A 19,928-nucleotide genomic window follows, 5' to 3' on the forward strand; every position below is an offset into this window, starting at 1 on the left:
AATCCCTTCATTTAAAAAAATTTTTTTAGTCGACTAAAACTTTATCGGTCGACTAAGAATATGTGACTCATTCTAAAAAATATCATCAGTCGACTAGAAATATATCGGTTGACTAATATGGTGCGATACATTCCAAAATTTTAAAACACCAGTCAACTAGAATTTTATCGGTCGACTAATATAGTGCGATTTTGAGATTTTGTTAAAAAATCAGCATTTTTATAAATCCAAAAATGAGCAAATACCTAGTTCTCTCCTAATTCTCATAAAATCTTCATTTTTAAGAGGTTTAGTGAAGATATCGACATGTTGTTCTTTAGTGGAAATAAAATTTAACGAAATATCTCCTTTTAACACATGATCTCTTAAAAAATGATGTCTAACTTCAATATGCTTAGTTCTTGAGTGCTGAATAGGATTTTTCGAAAGATTTATAGCACTAGTGTTATCACAATAAATAGTTGTTGTGGAGTAATTCAAACCAAAATCTTTTAAGGTTTGTTTTATCCATAGTACTTGTGAACATGCTAAACTAGCCGGTATATATTCTGCTTCAGTTATTGAGAGTGACACTGAATTTTGCTTTTTACTAAACCAAGAGACTAAGGAATTTCCTAAGAAATGACAAGTTCCACTAGTACTCTTACGATCAGATTTACTTCCTGCAAAATCTGCATCACTATATGAAACTAAATTAAAGGAAGATGATTTTGGGTAAAACAAACCGAAATCTGAAGTATCTTTCAAATAACGAAGAATTTGTTTTACTGCAGTTAAATGAGATTCCTTTGGATTAGCTTGAAATCTTGCACACATACAAACACTAAACATAATATCAGGTCGACTAGCAGTTAAGTATAATAGAGATCCGATCATACCTCTGTAGATCTTAGTATCTATATTTTTACCATTTTCATCTTTATCAAGAAAAGTAGTTGTACTCATAGGATTCCTTCTTGATTTAGATGAGTCCATCCCAAATCTCTTGAGAAGTTCTTTTGTATACTTAGCCTGATTGATGAAGATTCCTTCTTCAGTTTGCTTTATTTGAAGTCCAAGGAAGTAGTTTAATTCGCCCATCAAGCTCATTTCAAACTCTTCCTGCATAGCTTTAGCAAAATCTTTACAAAGAGAATCATTAGTAGAACCAAATATTATGTCATCAACATAAATTTGCACAATAAGAATATCTGAATTAAGATTTTTAATAAACAAAGTGGAGTCTACCCGACCAATGAAAAAACCAGATTGTTCTAGAAAATTTCGTAGTCTTTCATACCACGCTCTTGGTGCTTGTTTGAGTCCATACAAAGCTCTTTTCAATTTGTAGACTTTTTCTGGATATTTCTCATTTTCAAAGCCTGGAGGTTGCTCTACATAAACTGCTTCATTGATGTATCCATTTAAGAATGCACTCTTAACATCAATTTGATATAACTTGAAGTTCATGTAACTAGCAAAAACAAGCATCATTCGTATTGACTCTAATCGAGCCACTGGTGCATAGGTTTCATCAAAATCTATGCCTTCTTCTTGATTATAGCCTTGTGCTACTAGCCTTGCTTTGTTACGAATGACTTCACCATTTTCATCCAGCTTATTTCGGAAGACCCATCTTGTTCCAATTACTGGATGATCCTTAGGTCTATCAACTAGATCCCAAACATCATTCCTAGTAAATTGGTTAAGTTCTTCAGACATGGCCAAAAGCCAAAATTCATCATCATAAGCCTCATTGATATTCTTTGGTTCTAATTTAGATATGAAAGCAACATTTGCAATATATTTTTCTAATTGCCTTCTAGTTTGGACACCACTCTTTATTTCTCCAATAACTTGTTCATGTGGATGATTAGAAACTTCTTTCCAAACAGGTTGAAGAGGAATATTTTGTTGAGAAGTACTCTCTATCAAGGGTTCTTCTTGAAGTATTACTTCTTCTCCTTCGCTTAGAGGTATAACCTGCTCACAATTCTCATCAAATGCAACATGTAAAGATTCTTCAATACAAGATGTTCTTTTATTGAAAATACGATATGCTTTACTTCTAAAAGAATATCCAAGAAATATTGATTCATCTGATTTTGAATCAAACTTATCAAGATTATCTTTGGTATTTAACAAATAACATTTACTACCAAAATTTTTGAAATATGAGATTTTTGGTATTCGATCATAATACAATTCAAAACATGTTTTATGTAAAATTGGTCGAATAAGAACACGGTTTAAAACATAACATGTTGTATTAATTGCTTCAGTCCAAAAGTATTTTGGTAAATTTTTATCTTGAAGCATGGTTCTAGCACATTCTTGCAAAGTTCTATTCTTTCTTTCAACAACTCCATTTTGTGGAGCCGCTCTAGGAAAAGCAAAATTGTGAGATATACCATGTAGATCACAAAACTTTAGAAAAGATTCATTTTCAAATTCACCACCATGATCACTACGAATTTTAATAATAGATGTAGATTTTTCATTTGTAATTCTTCTGCAAAGTTTGGAAAATTCCGAAAAAGCATCATTTTTGCTTTTTAGAAAAATTACCCATGTAAACCGAGAATAATCATCTACTATAACAAAAGCATACTTGCTACCATTCAAACTTTGAATTCTAGATGGTCCAAATAGATCTAAATGTAAAAGTTCAAGGGGACGTTTTGTTGAAACTATATCTTTTGCTTTAAAAAAACTCTTGATTTGTTTACCCCTTTGGCAAACATCACATAAGTGATCTTTCTTATATGGTATTCTAGGTAAGCCTCTTACAAGATCATTCTTGGATAACTTTGAAATAATTTTAAAGTTAACATGTCCAAGTCTCTTGTGCCATAACCATTGAATTTCATTTGAAACAATAAGACATTTTTCATTAAAAGTGGGTAATTCATCTAGATATAGTTCATACACATTGTTCCTTCTTTTACCTTTAAAAATGATCTTTTTAGATTGAAAATCAGAAAATAAGCATAAATTATTTTCAAAAGAAACATGAAAACCTTTATCACATAATTGACTAATAGATATTAAATTATGTATTAAACCATCTACTAAAAGAACATTTTCTATCAAGGGAAATTTTGGATTACCAATATTACAAATACCTATCACTTTTCCCTTGTTATTGTCACCAAAGGTGACGGTTCCTCCATCCTTATTTTGGAGGGTGGAAAATAATTCTGGCCTTCCAGTCATATGTTTGGAACAACCGCTGTCCAATATCCATTTGCTCCTTATGTTGTGTACCTACAACAAAATCGGAAAACGGAGTATTTGACCCCTTTCTATTTTCAGGTCCATGAGAGTTAGTCTTAGGAACCCATATCCATTTGGATTTTGGTTTCCTTTGATAATAAATATTCTTTCTATAAAAGGATTTATCATGTCTAGAATAATCATGTCTAGGATAATCATGTCTAGGCTTATAAGCATTATAGTTTCTATGATTAGATGCATTTATATTAGATCTATGAACAAAAGGTTGAGAATAATGTCTTTGATTTTTCACCACATAGTTTGGTCTATTTTGAGTATCAAAGAAGCTATATCCCAATCCAGTTTTATTAACCGAGCATCTTTGAGAACCAAGAAGTTTTTCTAGATTCTCTTGACCATTTGTGAATTTGGTCACTATAGAAAGAAGATCATTTGACTTTTCTTTAAGACTAGATATTTCTTTTTATAAGAGATTGGTTCTAAATCCAATTTCTTTTATCTCAAGTGCTTGGCAAGAATTTTTCTTCTTGAGATCTTCTATCTCTTGAAGTAACACTTTATTTTGAGAGTCAAGAGTTAAATTTTCAGTTTTTAACTCTTTATTTTTAGAACTAAGACTCTTAAATTTAGCATATAAATCATTAAATGCTTCAAATAACTCATCATAGTCAAATTGACTTACCGAATCTTCTTGTGCTACAAAACACATGTTGGCGACTTCTTCATTTGATTCTTCATCGGAAGAGGAGTCACTATCATCCCAACATGCTTGAAATGCCTTTTTCTTCTTGAATTGGTCCTTGGGCTTGATTTTGAAAAGAGGACAATCTTTCTTGATATGTCCTGCCTTTTTGCAGTTAAAGCACTTTACTTCATTGGGAATGGAAGAATCTGCTTTCTTTACCTTTCTTTGAAATCTTCTCTTTTTGATGAATCTTCTGAATTGCCTTGTGATGAGGGCAATATCTTCATCTTCTTCTTCTTCTGAATTTTCTGAGTCAGAAGTAACCTTAAAAGCAAGAGATTTCTTCTTAAGCTCTTCTTCTTGTCTGTCTTGAAGTTGGACCTCATATGCCATTAGGTTACCAACTAAATCTTCCAGAGTAAGAGTATTGAGATCATTTGCTTCTTCAATAGCAGTGGTTTTTCTCTCCCATTCAGGAGTTAAACACCTTAGAATCTTTCTGACTAAATCCACTTGTGAATATTCTTTTCCAAGTGATTTCAAAGTGTTAGTTATATCGGTCATTCTAGTTACCATGTCCGATATAGATTCATTTTGCTTCATTTTGAACAATTCAAATTTATGAACTAAAGAAGCAATTTTAGATTCCTTTACCTTTGACGTACCTTCGTGTGTCACGAGAAGAGTATGCCAGATTTCATTTGCTGTAGAGCATTGAGAGATGCGATTGAACTCTACCTTGTCAACGCCACAATATAATGCATTAATTGCCTTGGCATTACGTGAAGCGGTCTTCTTTTCTTCATCGGTCCATTGGCTGAAATCAGTTGATGGAGTTTGGTACTTTTCTGAAACAACTCTCTAAATATCTAGATCCATGGATTGCAAGAATATTGTCATTCTTACTTTCCAGTAACCATAGTTTGTTCCGTCGAAGAGAGGAGGACCAACAAAGGAGCTTCCTTCTTTGTGCTGAGATGTTGTAGTTGCCATGCTAGATGATGGTCAAATCAAAAGTAATAGCAAACCTGCGCTTTGATACCAAATGAAAGTACACTAGGATCGAGGCAATGAGCACTAGGAGGGGGGTGAATAGTGTTTTAAAAAAATTGTCTACGGAATATTGAAGGATTTTGCAAATCTTAAAGCAAACACACAAAGAACACAAGATTTTATCCTGGTTCGGTCTATCCCGACCTACATCCAGTCCCCAAGCAAACCCGCTTGAGATTTCCACTATCAACCTTGTAAACTACAAGATCACACAGACCAAAACCGGTCCCACTTTCAGTAACAACCCTACTGAAAGCAAACAACTCATTTACACCAAGGAGTCCTTCTTTTTATAGAAAATAAGTAACAACTTACAAGACAACCTATGAGCCTTTCTTTTGAATGCAAATGAGATGCAATTGACTTTTGAGGTTGTTGAAATACTCTACTCACGAATTCACTATCTCTCAAAGGGATTTGAGTGAAAAACTGAAGTGAAAATATCAAGTGAGTGAGAAAAATAAATACTTGACTGAATAGGAGTGAAAAGCAATAAGTAAATGATTCAAATCGATTGAATTCTTGTTGTTTTGAGTGTAAAATGCACTCATATTTATAGTTAAATTTTTCCATACGTTGAGGGTATGAAAGGGTGTCAAAACTGTCCATTTTGAACGATCAAAATGCTTCAAAAATGAAAAGACACGCCTTTTTGAAGTTTTAGGAAAACGGCAAAATTAGTCGACTGAAACATCAGTTAGTCGACTAATAGTTAGTTATTAGTAGACTGACAGTTATCGTCGGTCGACTGATCTGTTAATCGAGCCGTTTGAAAATCTGAACTTTTGAAACTTAGTCGACTAGAGAAAAATTAGTCGACTAATAATATCATCAGTAGACTGAAAAACCTTTCAGTCGTCTGCTGCTAAAATCTTCTGAAAAACAAACATTCTGTCCGGTCGACTGATAAAAAGCATTAGTCGACTACTGCTAAATTTTTCAGAAAACACATGTTCTGTTCAGTCGACTGATAAAACCATTAGTTGACTGCTGCTAATTTTCCAGAAAACAGACATTATGTCCGGTCGACTGATAAAAACTTCGGTCGACTAATTTGACAAAAATGATTATTTTAGAAAATATGGCGCGAAAGGATTAGTCGACTGGTAAGTCTATTGGTCGACTAATAAACATGAAAAATTAAGAAAAGAGTTTTCTGAAAAGATTTTCAAGAAGGTTCTTTTTAGAAAAGTTTCTCAAAAGACTTTTAAGGTGAAATGCAACCTAAATATGCACTCTAAGTAAGGCTCTTACAAGAATCTAAGACTTTTAATGAATTAAACATTTGCACACTAGTCTTCAAAGATTCTTCATCGAATTCTTCAATTTCTTCATAGCCTTAGCTGAAATGCAGTTGATTCCACTTGCTCATCATCAAAACCTTGTACTTAAAGTATCATGTATAGCTTCATTGTCGTAACAAGCCCTTCCATCTGAGGCTCTACATCGGTCTCACTCTGTTCAACGGGTGATGTGTGGCATGAGGGAACGTCATGCGTCTCCATCTGGTTAAGTAACTCGGTAGCAAACCATGGCTGATACCACACAACGTCCCTGTTGTGCCCATCTATACTCACTGAGTCCTCAATAGTGGTTTCATCAAACACAACGTTTTGTGAGACTCTGATGCAATGAGTGGTGTGGTCATAGCATCGATATCCTTTGTATTATTGGTCAGCATATCCAACAAACTTGCACCTGCATGCCTTGTCCTGAAACTTGTCACGTTGAGAGCTATCAATATGAACATAACATATGCAACAAAACACTCGTAATTCATTATAATCAGATTGAATCCCAAAAAGTGTGAAATAAGGGGATTGGTTCTCTAGCAATCTCATGGGTAGATGATTTATGATATACACAGCAGAGTGGAAGGCTTTCGTTCACAAACTCAAGGGAATGTGAGTGTCATGCAACATACTCAAGGCACTTTCCACAATGTGTCGATATTTTCTTTCTGCCACACCATTTTGTTGTGCTGTATGTGGGCAAGATATACAACGACTTATTCCATTATCTTGGAGAAATTCAGTAAATTCCTTTGATAAATACTCGCCCCCCCATCACATTTGAAATGTTGAATTTTAGACGAGAATTGGTTACAGACTGAAGCGTAAAATGTGCGAAAGAGCTTGAACACCTCAGATTTATGTTTCATAAAATAAATCCAAGTATATCTGGAATAACTATCAATAAATGTAACGTAATAGCGACTATCAGATAAAGAAGATTGTGGGGCAGGTCCCCAAACATCAGAATAAACAATTTCAAATGGCACAAAAGCTCTCTGATTTATTGAATTAAAAGGAAGAACATGACTCTTACATAGTTGACAACTGGAACAAAATGAAGTATCAGACTCAACACTAAAACTAGATTGTGGAACAAGTCCACTAGACATAAGTTTCTCAATAAATGAACAATTACAATGACTCAAACGACGATGCCAAATCTCTGACTTATTACACTGAGATAAACTAAAAAATCTTTGGACGACACTAGCTGGACTGGCTGAATGACCGACGAATTTGATGAAGCACCACGAACAAAAGAAGAAGATTCATTGAGGACATACATATTTCCCTGTCGTTCTCCTTCAATGAACGTCTTCTTCGTGAGAAGATCCTTGACACATACAGAAGGAGTAAATTCGATAAAAGAATTAGTATCGTCAACAAGTTTAGAGACAGAAACAATATTTTTGACAATACTGGGAGAAAGATAGACATTAGATAAATTTAAGGAAGAATTAGGGAGCGAAAGGTTAACATTTTCAGTATGAGATATAGAGTGAAGGGTACCATCTCCAGTTTTAATACAAAATTTTTCATGATAAGGAATAAGTTTCGAAATCTTACCGACATCATCTATCACATGTGCTGCAGCCCCATAATCAATGTACCAAGTTCTTTGCTCATTCTGCTTGAAGCTTAACCCTGAAGGAGCAGATATCAAAAGATTCTTCACACTATTCTTTTCATCATCCTTTGAGTTTTCTCCTACTCTTCCTCTGTTAGAAGGTCCTTCATCATGAATTTTTTCTTTGTTATGTGGGTTGTACCAACAATTTGCTTTGATGTGCCTCCTTTTATTGTATTGAAAACATGTCGGTACATTCATGGAGCTCTGGTTGTTGTGTGACATGTTGGGCGTGGGCAACAATCCACGACCTTCTTGACTGTTCCTTCCCTGTCCACGTCCTCTTCATGACGTCATCCCAGTAACCAATACATCATGGTTGTTGGAGTTCAGGGCCATCTCCTCTCCTCTAATGGTAACTTCATATTAGAATACAGATCAGATATGGATCCAGTACTGGATCCATATCCATACAGAATAGGTTCATGTGTATTGTACATTACTAACCAGGGGCAATCTTGCCATTGTAAAATATCATTATAAACCTATTTTATATACTAATGATGTTTTAGTGCAGCACACAGAAAACAAGTGGCTGCCGATTCAAGAAAGTCTCTCCTCTCTTCTCCCGTCCTCCTTCTGGGTATTCACGTGTACGAGGTTCAGGCTGAAGGTACGTGATTTCTCTCATGGTATCAGAGCAGCGATTGGTCTGGGCGTAAAGATATCTTCATCAGGGATCGTGAAAGGGCCTGCTCCTTCTCTTCAGAGAGCCGAGTTCCTGTACCTGCTCCTTCTTCCCTTCAGACAAGCCGATCTTCAGTCAAGTTACAAACAGGTCACGCCTGCTCGTTCTCCTCTTCAGAGGGCCGAGTTCTCAGTCAAGATCGTGAAAGGGCCTGCTCCTTCTTCTCTTCAGAGAGCCGAGTTCCTGTACCTGCTCCTTCTTCCCTTCAGACAAGTCGATCTTCAGTCAAGTTACAAACAGGTCACGCCTGCTCCTTCTTCCCTTCAGACAAGTCGATCTTCAGTCAAGTTACAAACAGGTCACGCCTGCTCCTTCTTCTCTTCAGAGGACCGAGTTCTCAGACAAGCCGATCTTCGGTCGAGTTACAAACAGGTCACGCCTGTTTTATTTTTTTTCTGTCACGCCTGCCGATCTTCAGTCGAGTTACAAATAGGTCACGCCTGTTTTATTCCTCTTTTTTTTTTGTTGTCACGCCTGCCTGTTTTACTTCTGAAATAATTCATCTCTGTCACGTCTGTTGGTCTGAAAACTGCTTTGTCAGACTGCTGCTTTATTCTCTTCTACTTAGCCTTGCATTGTTCTATCGTTTTTCCCTTTTCTTCTTGTTACTTCAGTCGAACCCTTTGTTCCACAACAGGAACCGAGTCCTTGTTCTTTCTCTTCTGGAATTTTACTTCCTGTCACGTCTATTTTATCTCTTTCTGCTTCAGCCACAAGTGTTTTCCTTTCAACTTCAGTCATTAATACTTTAGGCAAGCCGTGTCTTCCCGTTGTCAACCAGCTACCAATGGATACTTCAGGAAATTCGGGTCTTCCTTCCAGCTTTCTTGGACAGCTAGTTTCAGAAAAATTGACTACTAACAACTACCTGACTTGGAAAAGGCAAATTGCCCCTTTTATTCGTAGTCAAGACCTTTCAGGCCACTTGGATGGGTCTACTCCTATACCTCCAGAATTTATCATAACCGAAACCAAAGAAGATGGAGGATTGCCGAGTACTATTCGCAATCCTGCATTTGTTTCTTGGATGAAGCGCGATAAGGCTCTTGTTGCATACATCACTTCCACATTATCTCAAGAGATATTGATTTTCATTCCTGATGATTGCACATCCAAAGTTTTGTGGGAGGTTTTAGCTCAGACATATTCTCAGATATCAGAGGCTAAAGTGTTGTTCCTCAAACGCGAATTTCAGATGTTAAGAAAGGGGGCAATGAGCATTATTGAATTCTTAAATCAAGTTAAAAGCATTACGGACCAGTTAGCCATGGTTGGATATCCAGTATCAGATAAAGAAAAGGTGCAACAAACATTGAATGCCTTGGGATCAGAATATCATGTCCTTGTGACCTCCTTATTATGCTTACCTACTTTACTCAGTTTTGAGGAATTACGTGCCAAACTGCTCCAATACGAAATGACTCTGAAGAGCATGTCTGATACTTCAACTGGACAATCATCCACGCATGAGATTCTTGCCACAGGGATGATAGTTGATCGAGCACGAGGGGGACGTGGCAGAGGCAGGGGAACTGCCAACCAGGGTGGACGCGGATTACTTACTACCCACACCAAATTCCACAGCCAGTTTTTCAAGGAATGTTCCCACATGCTATCAGTGTAATAAACGGGGTCACATCAAAGCCAATTGTTGGTTCAACCCGCAGAATCGAAACAGATCGCAAAATAATAGAAATATTGCTACACCGGGAACTGCAGGTACCTTTCGAGTCAGTGATGATGCTAAGGATCTTCTCCTATCTGCGATGGCCAATTTGAACTTGAAGCAGAATGATGATGGAATATGGTATGTTGACTCCGGGGCAGCGACTCATGTTACTGGCAATGCAAGTAAATTCTCTACTTTGGTTCCCTATTCTGGAAAATCTAATATTGTAACTGGAGATGGGACTCACCACCCTATTTCAAACATAGGCAATGTCCTTATTCCTTTGACTGAGTCATCTATTCCTTTATCTGATGTTGTTCATGCACCAAATATAAAGAAAAACATTGTCTCTGTATCTAAACTTGTTGACTCTACCAATTCATCTGTGAAATTTACTCCTACTTCTGTCTTTGTCAAGGATCTTCAAACGAAGGAGATGTTCGCTAAAGGAGAGCGACGCGGAAACATGTATGTCTTCAATGAAGATCCAGCCTTCAGTGTCTTGAAGCCCAAGTCTGATCACGTTTCTGAAAATGTCCTAAGTTTATCCAAATGTAATAAGCCAGATCTCTGGCATTCTCGTCTTGGTCATTGTAGTCAAGTCTTTATTGAAAAGTTAGTGTCCAATGGTTTTCTTTCAGAGTCTGTTTCAGTTTCATTAAAGAATAAAATATGTTCCAGTTGTCAAGTTTGCAAGAGTCATGTACTTCCCTTTCATCAAATAAATAAAAGATCTTCTATTCCTTTTGAGATAATATGTTCTGATGTTTGGGAGCCAGCTCCCAATCCTTCTTCTTCTGGAAGTAAATACTATGTATCTTTTATTGACAGTTTTTCCCGTTTTACCTGGATATTCTTCATGAAACACAAATCAGAGGTTTTTCTTATCTTTCGTCACTTTCATGCCTATGTTAAAAATCAATTCTCCCAAAATATTCAAATTCTCCAATGCGATGGAGGTGGTGAGTATTCCTCCAAAGAATTTTTAGATTTCCTCAAAGATAATGGGATACATCGTAGAGTTTCTTGCCCGTATACTCCACAACAAAATGGAATTTCTGAGCGTAAACACAGACATATTGTGGAAAGTGCAATGAGTATGATGCATGGTTGTAATTTGCCCATCAACCTTTGGACAAAGGCTTTTCACACTGCCACTCATGTGATAAATCGTCTTCCCATGCCTATCCTTGAAAATCAGTCTCCCTATTATGTTCTCTTTGGTATGCAGCCTAATTATGATGAGTTACGAGTTTTTGGATGCACATGTTATGTACATGTTGACAAATCCATGAGAAACAAATTTCAAGACAAAGCCTCTATATGCCAGTTTGTAGGTTATGCAGATGAACACAAGGGGTACAGGTGTTATGACCACATCAATAAACGGATCAGAATTTTCAGAAATGTTGTCTTTGATGAAAATAGCTTTCCAGAAAATAAAGCTAATTATGATCGTGAATATGGTGATATGGCTGATAATTGGTATAATCCATGGCTCAGTGCTGAACTTATTTCGCATACTGCTGAATGTACCACTTTGGCTCCTGAAGACATACATAATGAGACGGTTTCAGATAAGGTGTCGGAAACAGAATGTCAGAGATACAAAGGCAATGTCTACACCAGAAGACCTAGAGCGCAAACAGATGCACCTGTTGGAGAACACATGACATTCCCCAATAACGTGGAAGCCCCAAGAAGATCAAGTAGGATAAGGCACCCAATTGAAAAATGGGTAAGTTACGATAACTTCTCAATGGATTTTCAGATTTTTCTTTCCAAGGTTGAAAAACATGAAGAACCAATTGGATTTTGTCAAGCTGTTCAATCTGACAAATGGATTGAGGCGATGAATGAGGAAATAGAGGCACTTCATGAGTGTCGAACATGGAAAATAGTTGGTCGTCCCCCAGATAAAAATGTTGTTGGCTCAAAATGGGTGTATAAAATTAAATATAAACCGGATGGGAGCATTGAACGATACAAGGCACGTCTTGTTGCCAAAGGTTTCACCCAAGAATATGGTGAAGACTATGATGAGACCTTCAGCCCAGTAGTGAAAATGGGAACCATTCGCATTATCCTTGGCCTGGCCATTGAGCATGGATGGAGCCTTAGTCAGCTTGATGTCAAAAATGCATTTCTTCATGGGGACTTAAAGGAAGAGGTCTATATGGAGCAACCTCAAGGTTATGCAGAGGGAGACCCAAAAGCATATGTATGTAAATTAACCAGAGCATTGTATGGTTTAAAACAAGCCTCCCGGTCATGGTTTGAAAGCTTCTCCTCAGAGATTCAGAACCACGGTTTTATTCGTTCCCAACTAGACCATTCTTTATTCATATACAGGGATGGAATCACTGTAGTTTTCTTACTTATATATGTTGATGATATAGTGGTCACTGGTAATGATCCAGAGCATATTCAACAAATTAAAGTTTTGCTGAGTATGCGATTTAAGATGAAAGATCTCGGAAAACTAAGGTATTTTCTTGGTGTAGAGGTGGACAGACAGGGTGGAGAAATGTCATTAACTCAACACAAATACACTCTTGATATTTTGGCCAAAGCAGGAATGACAGATTGCAAACCTGTGCCCACACCCAGTGTTGTCAATCAAAAACTCAGCATTTGTGATGGTGAGTTGTATCCTGATACAAGCAAGTATCGCAGTTTAGTGGGCATGTTACAGTATCTTACTTTTACTAGACCAGATATTGTATATTCTGTAAATCAAGTATCTCAGTTTATGCATGAACCAAAGACTGGTCATATGGATGCCGTCAAGCGTATTCTCCGATATCTAAAAGGCACGGTGGGTGATGGCCTCAGATATGCTCAATCTTCATGTACAACACCGAAACATGACATATTGGCCTATACAGATGCAGACTGGGCAGGAGACCCAGATGAAAGAAGGTCGGTTTCAGGATACTGTGTTTTCATTGGAAGCAATCTTATCTCATGGAGTAGCAGAAAACAGAAAGCTGTGGCAAGGTCTAGCACGGAGGCAGAATATAGATCTATGGCAGCTACCACAACAGAAGTAACATGGGTTAGGCATCTCCTTACAGAAATGGGAGAGAGTATCTCAAGCTCAACCCTCATGTGTGATAATAGAAGTGCTGTACAAATTGCGTTCAATCCTGTTTATCATGGACGGACCAAACATATTGAGATTGATCAACATTTCATCAGACAAAAGATAGCAGACAAAGAGATTGAACCGATCTATGTGCCTTCAGAAGACCAAGTTGCTGACATGTTCACAAAAGGTCTCACAAGTAACCGCTTTTGGTATCTGAAGAACAAGTTGCACATGGTTCAATCCCATGCACAACTTGAGGGAGGGTATTAGAATACAGATCGGATATGGATCCAGTACTGGATCCATATCCATACAGAATAGGTTCATGTGTATTGTACATTACTAACCAGGGGCAATCTTGCCATTGTAAAATATCATTATAAACCTATTTTATATACTAATGATGTTTTAGTGCAGCACACAGAAAACAAGTGGCTGCCGATTCAAGAAAGTCTCTCCTCTCTTTTCCCCTCCTCCTTCTGGGTATTCACGTGTACGAGGTTCAGGCTGAAGGTACGTGATTTCTCTCACTTCATACTGCAATAACTTTGCGTGAAGATCTTCAAAACTAGGCAATGAAGGGAGACATAGGAGAGAGGTGACCAGCATGTGATAATTGGATCCAAGACCATTCCGTGCCTGTTGAACCTTTTCTTTGTCAGGAATTTCACAACCCACCATGGCTAGTTGATTTGTGATGGTCTTGACTTTGTTCATGTACTTTGTAACTGACAAGTTTTCTTTCTTCAAGAGTTGGAATTCTCTTTTTAAATGTAGGATTTTGGCATCTGAAATCTGTGAATAAGTTTGCGCCAACCTTTGCCATAACTCTATAGTCGAGCATGCATCGGAAATGCCCACTGATACCTCTTGAGAAAGGGTAGAAGTAATGTAAGCAACGACTGCTTGATGTAAGCAACGACTGCTTGATCTTTTCTCCTCCATGTCACAAATTCTGGATTGTGAATCAATTTTTTGGAAACCTCTCCTTTATCATCTCGCTCCTCCTGCATCACAAACTCTGGCGGTGCATGAACTGTCCCGTAGAGGAGTCTAGAGAGATCCAAGCTCCTGATAAAAGGCAAAATTTGCCTCTTCCAAGTGAAGTAATTTGAATTGTTCAGTTTTTCAGAGATGAGTTGACCAAGAAAACTTGGCAGTAGAGAAGGAGAATCCATGACGAAAGAATATGAAGGAAGATAAATAAAGAAAACTGACAAGTGCAGCAATACTAGGAAACAATCGGTGCTGCAATATTAGAAATTCCAGCAATTCAAGCTCGTCTCTCCCTTTTCTTTTTTTTTGAATGAGGACAAGCTAGCTGCAACTATGCTGATGCTGCCTAGTATTCTGGAAAGACCAAACAGGGCAACAGTCTAATTTAATTAAAACCTGATCAGATTTGCTCTTGACGTCAAGGGTGACCAGGCATCCAGGAATAGAAGTAAACGTCAAGAATAGGGTAAAGAATTCAGATCAGGCAAAGGGCAGAACAGAAGTCTCAGATCTGATAATGAAAACAGATCTGACGTTAATGCTAGATCTGATGCAACATGGACAAATTTCAATTTGTTTCACGTGTGCTCAAGTGTTGTAAAGGATTGACGTTCAGATCTGGAGGAGAAGGACGACTTAACAGATCTGACTTTAATGCTAGATCTGATGCAGCGTGGACAGATTTTAGTCTGTTTCACGTGTGCTCAGGTGTTGTAAAGGATTGACATTTAGATCTGGAGGAGAAGGACGACTTCAAGAAATAAAAATCTCTCATTTTTTTTGAGTTTGAGTTTAAAAAAAAGGAACGTCAACAAGGGAGAAGGGAGAGAGAGATTGATTATTTTGAAAGCAACAAAAATTAGGTTTTAAACAAGAACCCAAAAACTTGATTTGAAATCAGAGATCAAGACAAAGAAGACAGGTAGAAAACAGAAAGAAGAAAAGAGAGGAATTGATGCTAAGAAAGATAGGAAAGAATCACAGTGACCTGCTAAAGCATTGGATCTCGCAGGACACACCTTCTGGAACCAGTTTCGTGCACTTCGAGCGGTGATCAGAATCAAGCCTGCTCTGATACCATGTAAGAATTCGTTCACCAACGTTCGGTTGATGCAGAAGAAGGAGAAGATTGAGAGAAAGAGGGGCGGCTGCAACAGATGGTGCAATCCCATGTACTGGGGTCGTGCCCTATATTTCATATATATATTGTGAACTGGATTGAGTCTGGATATTACACAATATTACATCGGTTCCAGACCTGATATAAAAGCTACAAAGGAGTTAGGATTAATACATAGACTTCGGGTCCAGATCCAAACCCGTAAACAAACAAAATAAATACAAAATAAATAAACATGAGTAAAACAACCCAACCTCAATAGATACGTGTCTTATGCCAATAATTTTTTACAATACAATATGATACATATCTTATTTTGCTTACAACCTTGACGGTAGAGACTATGAAGAGACATTCACTCCCGTTGCTCGTATAACTACTGTTTGAACCTTTATTTTTGTATTTTCAATTAAAAAATGACCTATTTTCTAGATGGATATCAAAAATGCTTTTTTAAATGATAACCTTAATGAGGAAGTTTATATGAAACCACCTTCAGATTTAGAATTGGCATATGAAAAAAGTTCTTTATTTGTAGAAAGCCTTGTATGTTCCAAAACAAGCCCTTAAGGCTTCGTATGATCGATTCACTACTATGATGATTCAACTAGGTTTTAAGTCCTGTTATACTAACACTGCATTTTTGTTAAGTCTTTTGATAGAGGGATAGTTATCTTGTTGCTCTATGTGGATGACATGATTATCACAAGAGGTGATAAATAAGGAGTTAGTAATATCAAAGATGTTCTCAAATCCAACTTTCATATGGCAATTACTTTCTTAGTATTTAAGTTGTATATTCACCTTGTAGATACTTTTTGTCTCAAACTAAGTATTCTATCGAGATAATAGAGTGATCCAGGCTTTCTAATGAAAAAAAAGTTGATACTCTAGAGGTCATCAATGCTAAGATGAAAAAAGATGATGAAGAACCTTTGAAGGACCCAACTCCATATAGATAAATGATTGGAGTCCTATCTTATCTCTCTATTATTCGTCTTGATATTGCTCATGCTATTCACTCTGTTAGCCAATTTCAGCATGCCCCTACTACAATACATATGAGTTGTATTGGAGATTATTAGAAACATTAGAAACATTAGAAACACTAGAAACACTAGAAACACTAAAATTATAGTTTATTTCTTTCTTCTTCTCTATTAGAAGCTATGTCACATGGGTGCGGGTGCGGCGATGCTTCACTTTAAAAAAACTTGGGTGCAGGGGTGCGGGAGGGCAAAAATATAAAAAATGATATATATATAATTTTTAAGTTTTAACAGTTAACAACAATAACACTAATGAAATAAAAAACAATTATCATAATATCATAAAATCAATTCATCATCATGCATGCAATAAATCAAATTAACAATCTACAATTCTATTATATATATATATATATATATATATATATATATATATATATATATATATATATATATATATATATATATATATATATATATATAAAGCCCGCGAGTTGGCCCGATCTGACCCGTGACTTTGGGGTTGGGTTTAAGCCTGGTTCAGGTCGGGCATTCTTCTAAAAACTGAGCCCAAGCCCGACCCGTTTGGGCCGAGCAACAATTCGCCCGGCTTGTCCAGCGCTAGTTGACCAAGAAGCCTGAGGTGCGCCTCGCCTTGAGGCATATGCACTTAAGGCCTATGAGGTGCATGCCGCAGGCCAATTGCGCTATATATGTGTTCCTCAAGGCATAAAGGCCCTCGCCTTGAGGGAAGGCGTGTTTCACAACACTGGTACTGTGACATGTATAAGCCCTGTTTTTTTAGTATGAAGAATGCTGTATCAATGGTTCTAGCAGCTAACAAGTGTAGGTGAAATTGGTCCACGGGTCATGCAGTTATTTCATCTGACTTAACAACTTGTGGCATCACGCGAGAATTGAAGCAACATGATGTGTGAAGGAAGTGAACTTCATGCTCCACAGGATAGGTGTTTTTGAAACATCAAGAACATCAGATGATCTCTAGAGGTCTTGTTAATTAAAGTAGAGCATCAATCATGATGGTTGTTGGTCTTCACTATTGAAGCAGTTTTCATCCTTCATAGCATCTTATTCAAAAAATTGTTTGCGTCTGTCTAGCATATTTTTTGTGCAAGCTGTTAACTGTTAGGCTGAAGATAGCGACCTTGAGTCTTGAGACAAAAAATGTGAACTTTTTTTTTATCTTTTGAACTATCCTTCCTTATTGAAGTGCTTGGTACTGTCTCAACCAACTTGAAGAAGTTAGTTTCTTAGGCTTCCAAACAATTGGTACCGAACATGCCTTTGATTATAAACCTTGCTCACAAGTTTTTTTTTTCATCTTGCTCTTGCAATCCACATTTTCCTTTAATAAATCTCCATCTGCTGGTTCTTGAAGGAAATGAAAAAAAGGGTTTGTTCCACTTTTCTTTTTATGCCAGTTGTTCCTTGGTAGTTGCAGTTGAGATAGATGTGGTTGATACTCTTCGCCTGGTCTCAGTCAATCCAACTTCTTAAACGTGCCCTGGAACTCGAGGAATTTTGCAGCTGATTTATGCATCTTATTGGGAGTCCAGAATAACTGATTTCAAACCTATGATCTGATAAATATTACTGATGGCATTAATGTTCTCCACATACTAAAAGTGGAAAATAGAAGCCATGGTATTTTTTCCATTGCCTCTTCTGCAAGAAAGTGTCCTTTTTCTGTTGAAATTTTGATGTTTGATCCAAGTGTTGGGCTCTCTCATTTATTAAGTTTCATAATTTGAAGTGTTCTCATACACTGGCAAGCCAGTTCTCAGCATTGAGCAGTTAATGCAAATGGATGATGACATACTTCAAGAACGTTTAAGAATGCTTTTAGATGCAGGCTTAAATACTCTGTCAATCAATCTGTGTCAAATGACTGTCTGCTGACAGGTTTACCACTCAAGTTTTGTAAATGAAGAAGGCATCACTAAGGCTTGTGGATGCCCACTTCTTCCATTGAGAAGCCATATTAAAGGCCCCGCTCCTGTTTCAGATCAAGGTTGCCTCAACTTTTGCTTTTCTGTTTTCCTGTTACATTTCTTCAATGCTATTTTCTTATGTTTTGATATTATGCTGCCATATTGTTTTAACAGGTGCACTCGACATTGTGGATGAATCTATCACTTTCTTCCGTGCCAATGTTTTCTTTAGGAATTTTGATATCAAAAGTTCATCTGACAAGCTCCTGATTTACTTGACACTCTACATCAACATAGCTTTAAAAAGACTTGAGGGATGTAAAACATTAGCGGAAGGCACCAAAGCTGTCATCAACCTAGGGCTTGAGAAGGTCCCTGTGCCCGGAGAACCTAACTTTCCATTTGGTGGTCTTTTTGCACTACCAGAGTCCCAGGAAGAAGCAGGTATCATAATACATTATTAACAATTTTTATTTTATCAAAAGGGGAGCATGTTATTCTAGAAGGCGATGTGTTTGGTTTATCTATGTTAATAGTTTAGGATATGGTAGGTCAATTCTTAACCAGATTTTGCATGGATTTGCTCCAAGATGTGGGCTTGATACAGGATCTGAACCACACCACATGGTGGGATCTGTTTTCATTTTACCCCTTTTTTGTTAATTGACTTGCCTGAGTCATTTGGGACTTTGCTAGAGACTTCAACCAAGGTCTCATCAGGTTTTCTTGAACTAATTTAATTGACATTAATGCTGAGACATTGTTGGGTAGCAGAGCTCTTCCGGAATTACTTGAAGCAGCTCAGGGAGGAAACCAGTGGCAGGTTGCTGACCTGTGCTTACAGATCCAATGGCACTCCAAACAAATGGTGGCTAGCTTTCTCCAAGAGGAAATTTATGAACATTATTGTTCCTAATGACTGTTCGGATGGCAGCACTCGTCGAAAGAGCACGTTGATGGGTCGGTTAAGTATGGGCTGATCACCCTGCTAAACTCATGAATCAGAGCAGTGAAAGGTTTAGCGGATAGACCTTTCCTAATCTTTGTTTAGGGAACTTGCTTGTGGCTAACTCTATCACTTCTCTCGGAGGGACTGGGTCTTGTGAAAAGTTCCAAACTGAAACTATGAAACCTGAAACTTGTTAACCATTGTGAGTTGTTTTAGACTCCGGCTTCCTGATACGAGGAAAGATTGACAGTTTGCTAATAAAGTCGGTGAAACTTCCAGATCTCTGTGTGCGTGTGTTAAAAAATGGAAAGGGTTTACATGTTTGAGTAATTCATAAAAAATGCTGGCTGTGAAGCATGGTGAACTGTTAAGATCCTGGCAGTTTAAAAACTCGACTTTGATGCACCATAATCACCATATGGGTTTATAGCATAGTCACCTGTATCATTAAAGGTAATTTCTCCAAGAGTTTTTTAAAAGTTGACAAGTCTTGGAAAAATGTCCAGAGTTTAAAAAATTAGAAAAAAATATAAATAACAACAAGAAAGTTAAGAAAACAATAAGTTTTGCATTAGTTTTTCTTTCAGAAAGTATAAAG

At 37.2% G+C, this 19,928-nt stretch overlaps 1 protein-coding gene across 2 annotated transcripts in view; it reads left to right on the forward strand.

The window, feature by feature from the left end:
- LOC149851209 (actin-related protein 2/3 complex subunit 3-like) overlaps positions 1-19,607 on the forward strand; it is a 49,175-nt gene extending 29,568 nt beyond the window's left edge. For both annotated transcript variants that reach the window (XM_090014172.1, XM_090014181.1), the window contains exons 3-5: positions 18,353-18,461; positions 18,556-18,825; positions 19,156-19,607. In XM_090014172.1, the coding sequence (XP_089870298.1) occupies positions 18,353-18,461; positions 18,556-18,825; positions 19,156-19,361 (585 nt within the window). In that variant the 3' untranslated portion in view covers positions 19,362-19,607. The remainder of the gene's footprint in view (positions 1-18,352; positions 18,462-18,555; positions 18,826-19,155) is intronic.
- Positions 19,608-19,928: the final 321 nt, after the last annotated feature.

Source organism: Nuphar pumila, chromosome 1, assembly GCF_984573655.1.
Source record: "Nuphar pumila chromosome 1, dmNupPumi1.hap1.1, whole genome shotgun sequence".
Taxonomy (NCBI): domain Eukaryota; kingdom Viridiplantae; phylum Streptophyta; class Magnoliopsida; order Nymphaeales; family Nymphaeaceae; genus Nuphar; species Nuphar pumila.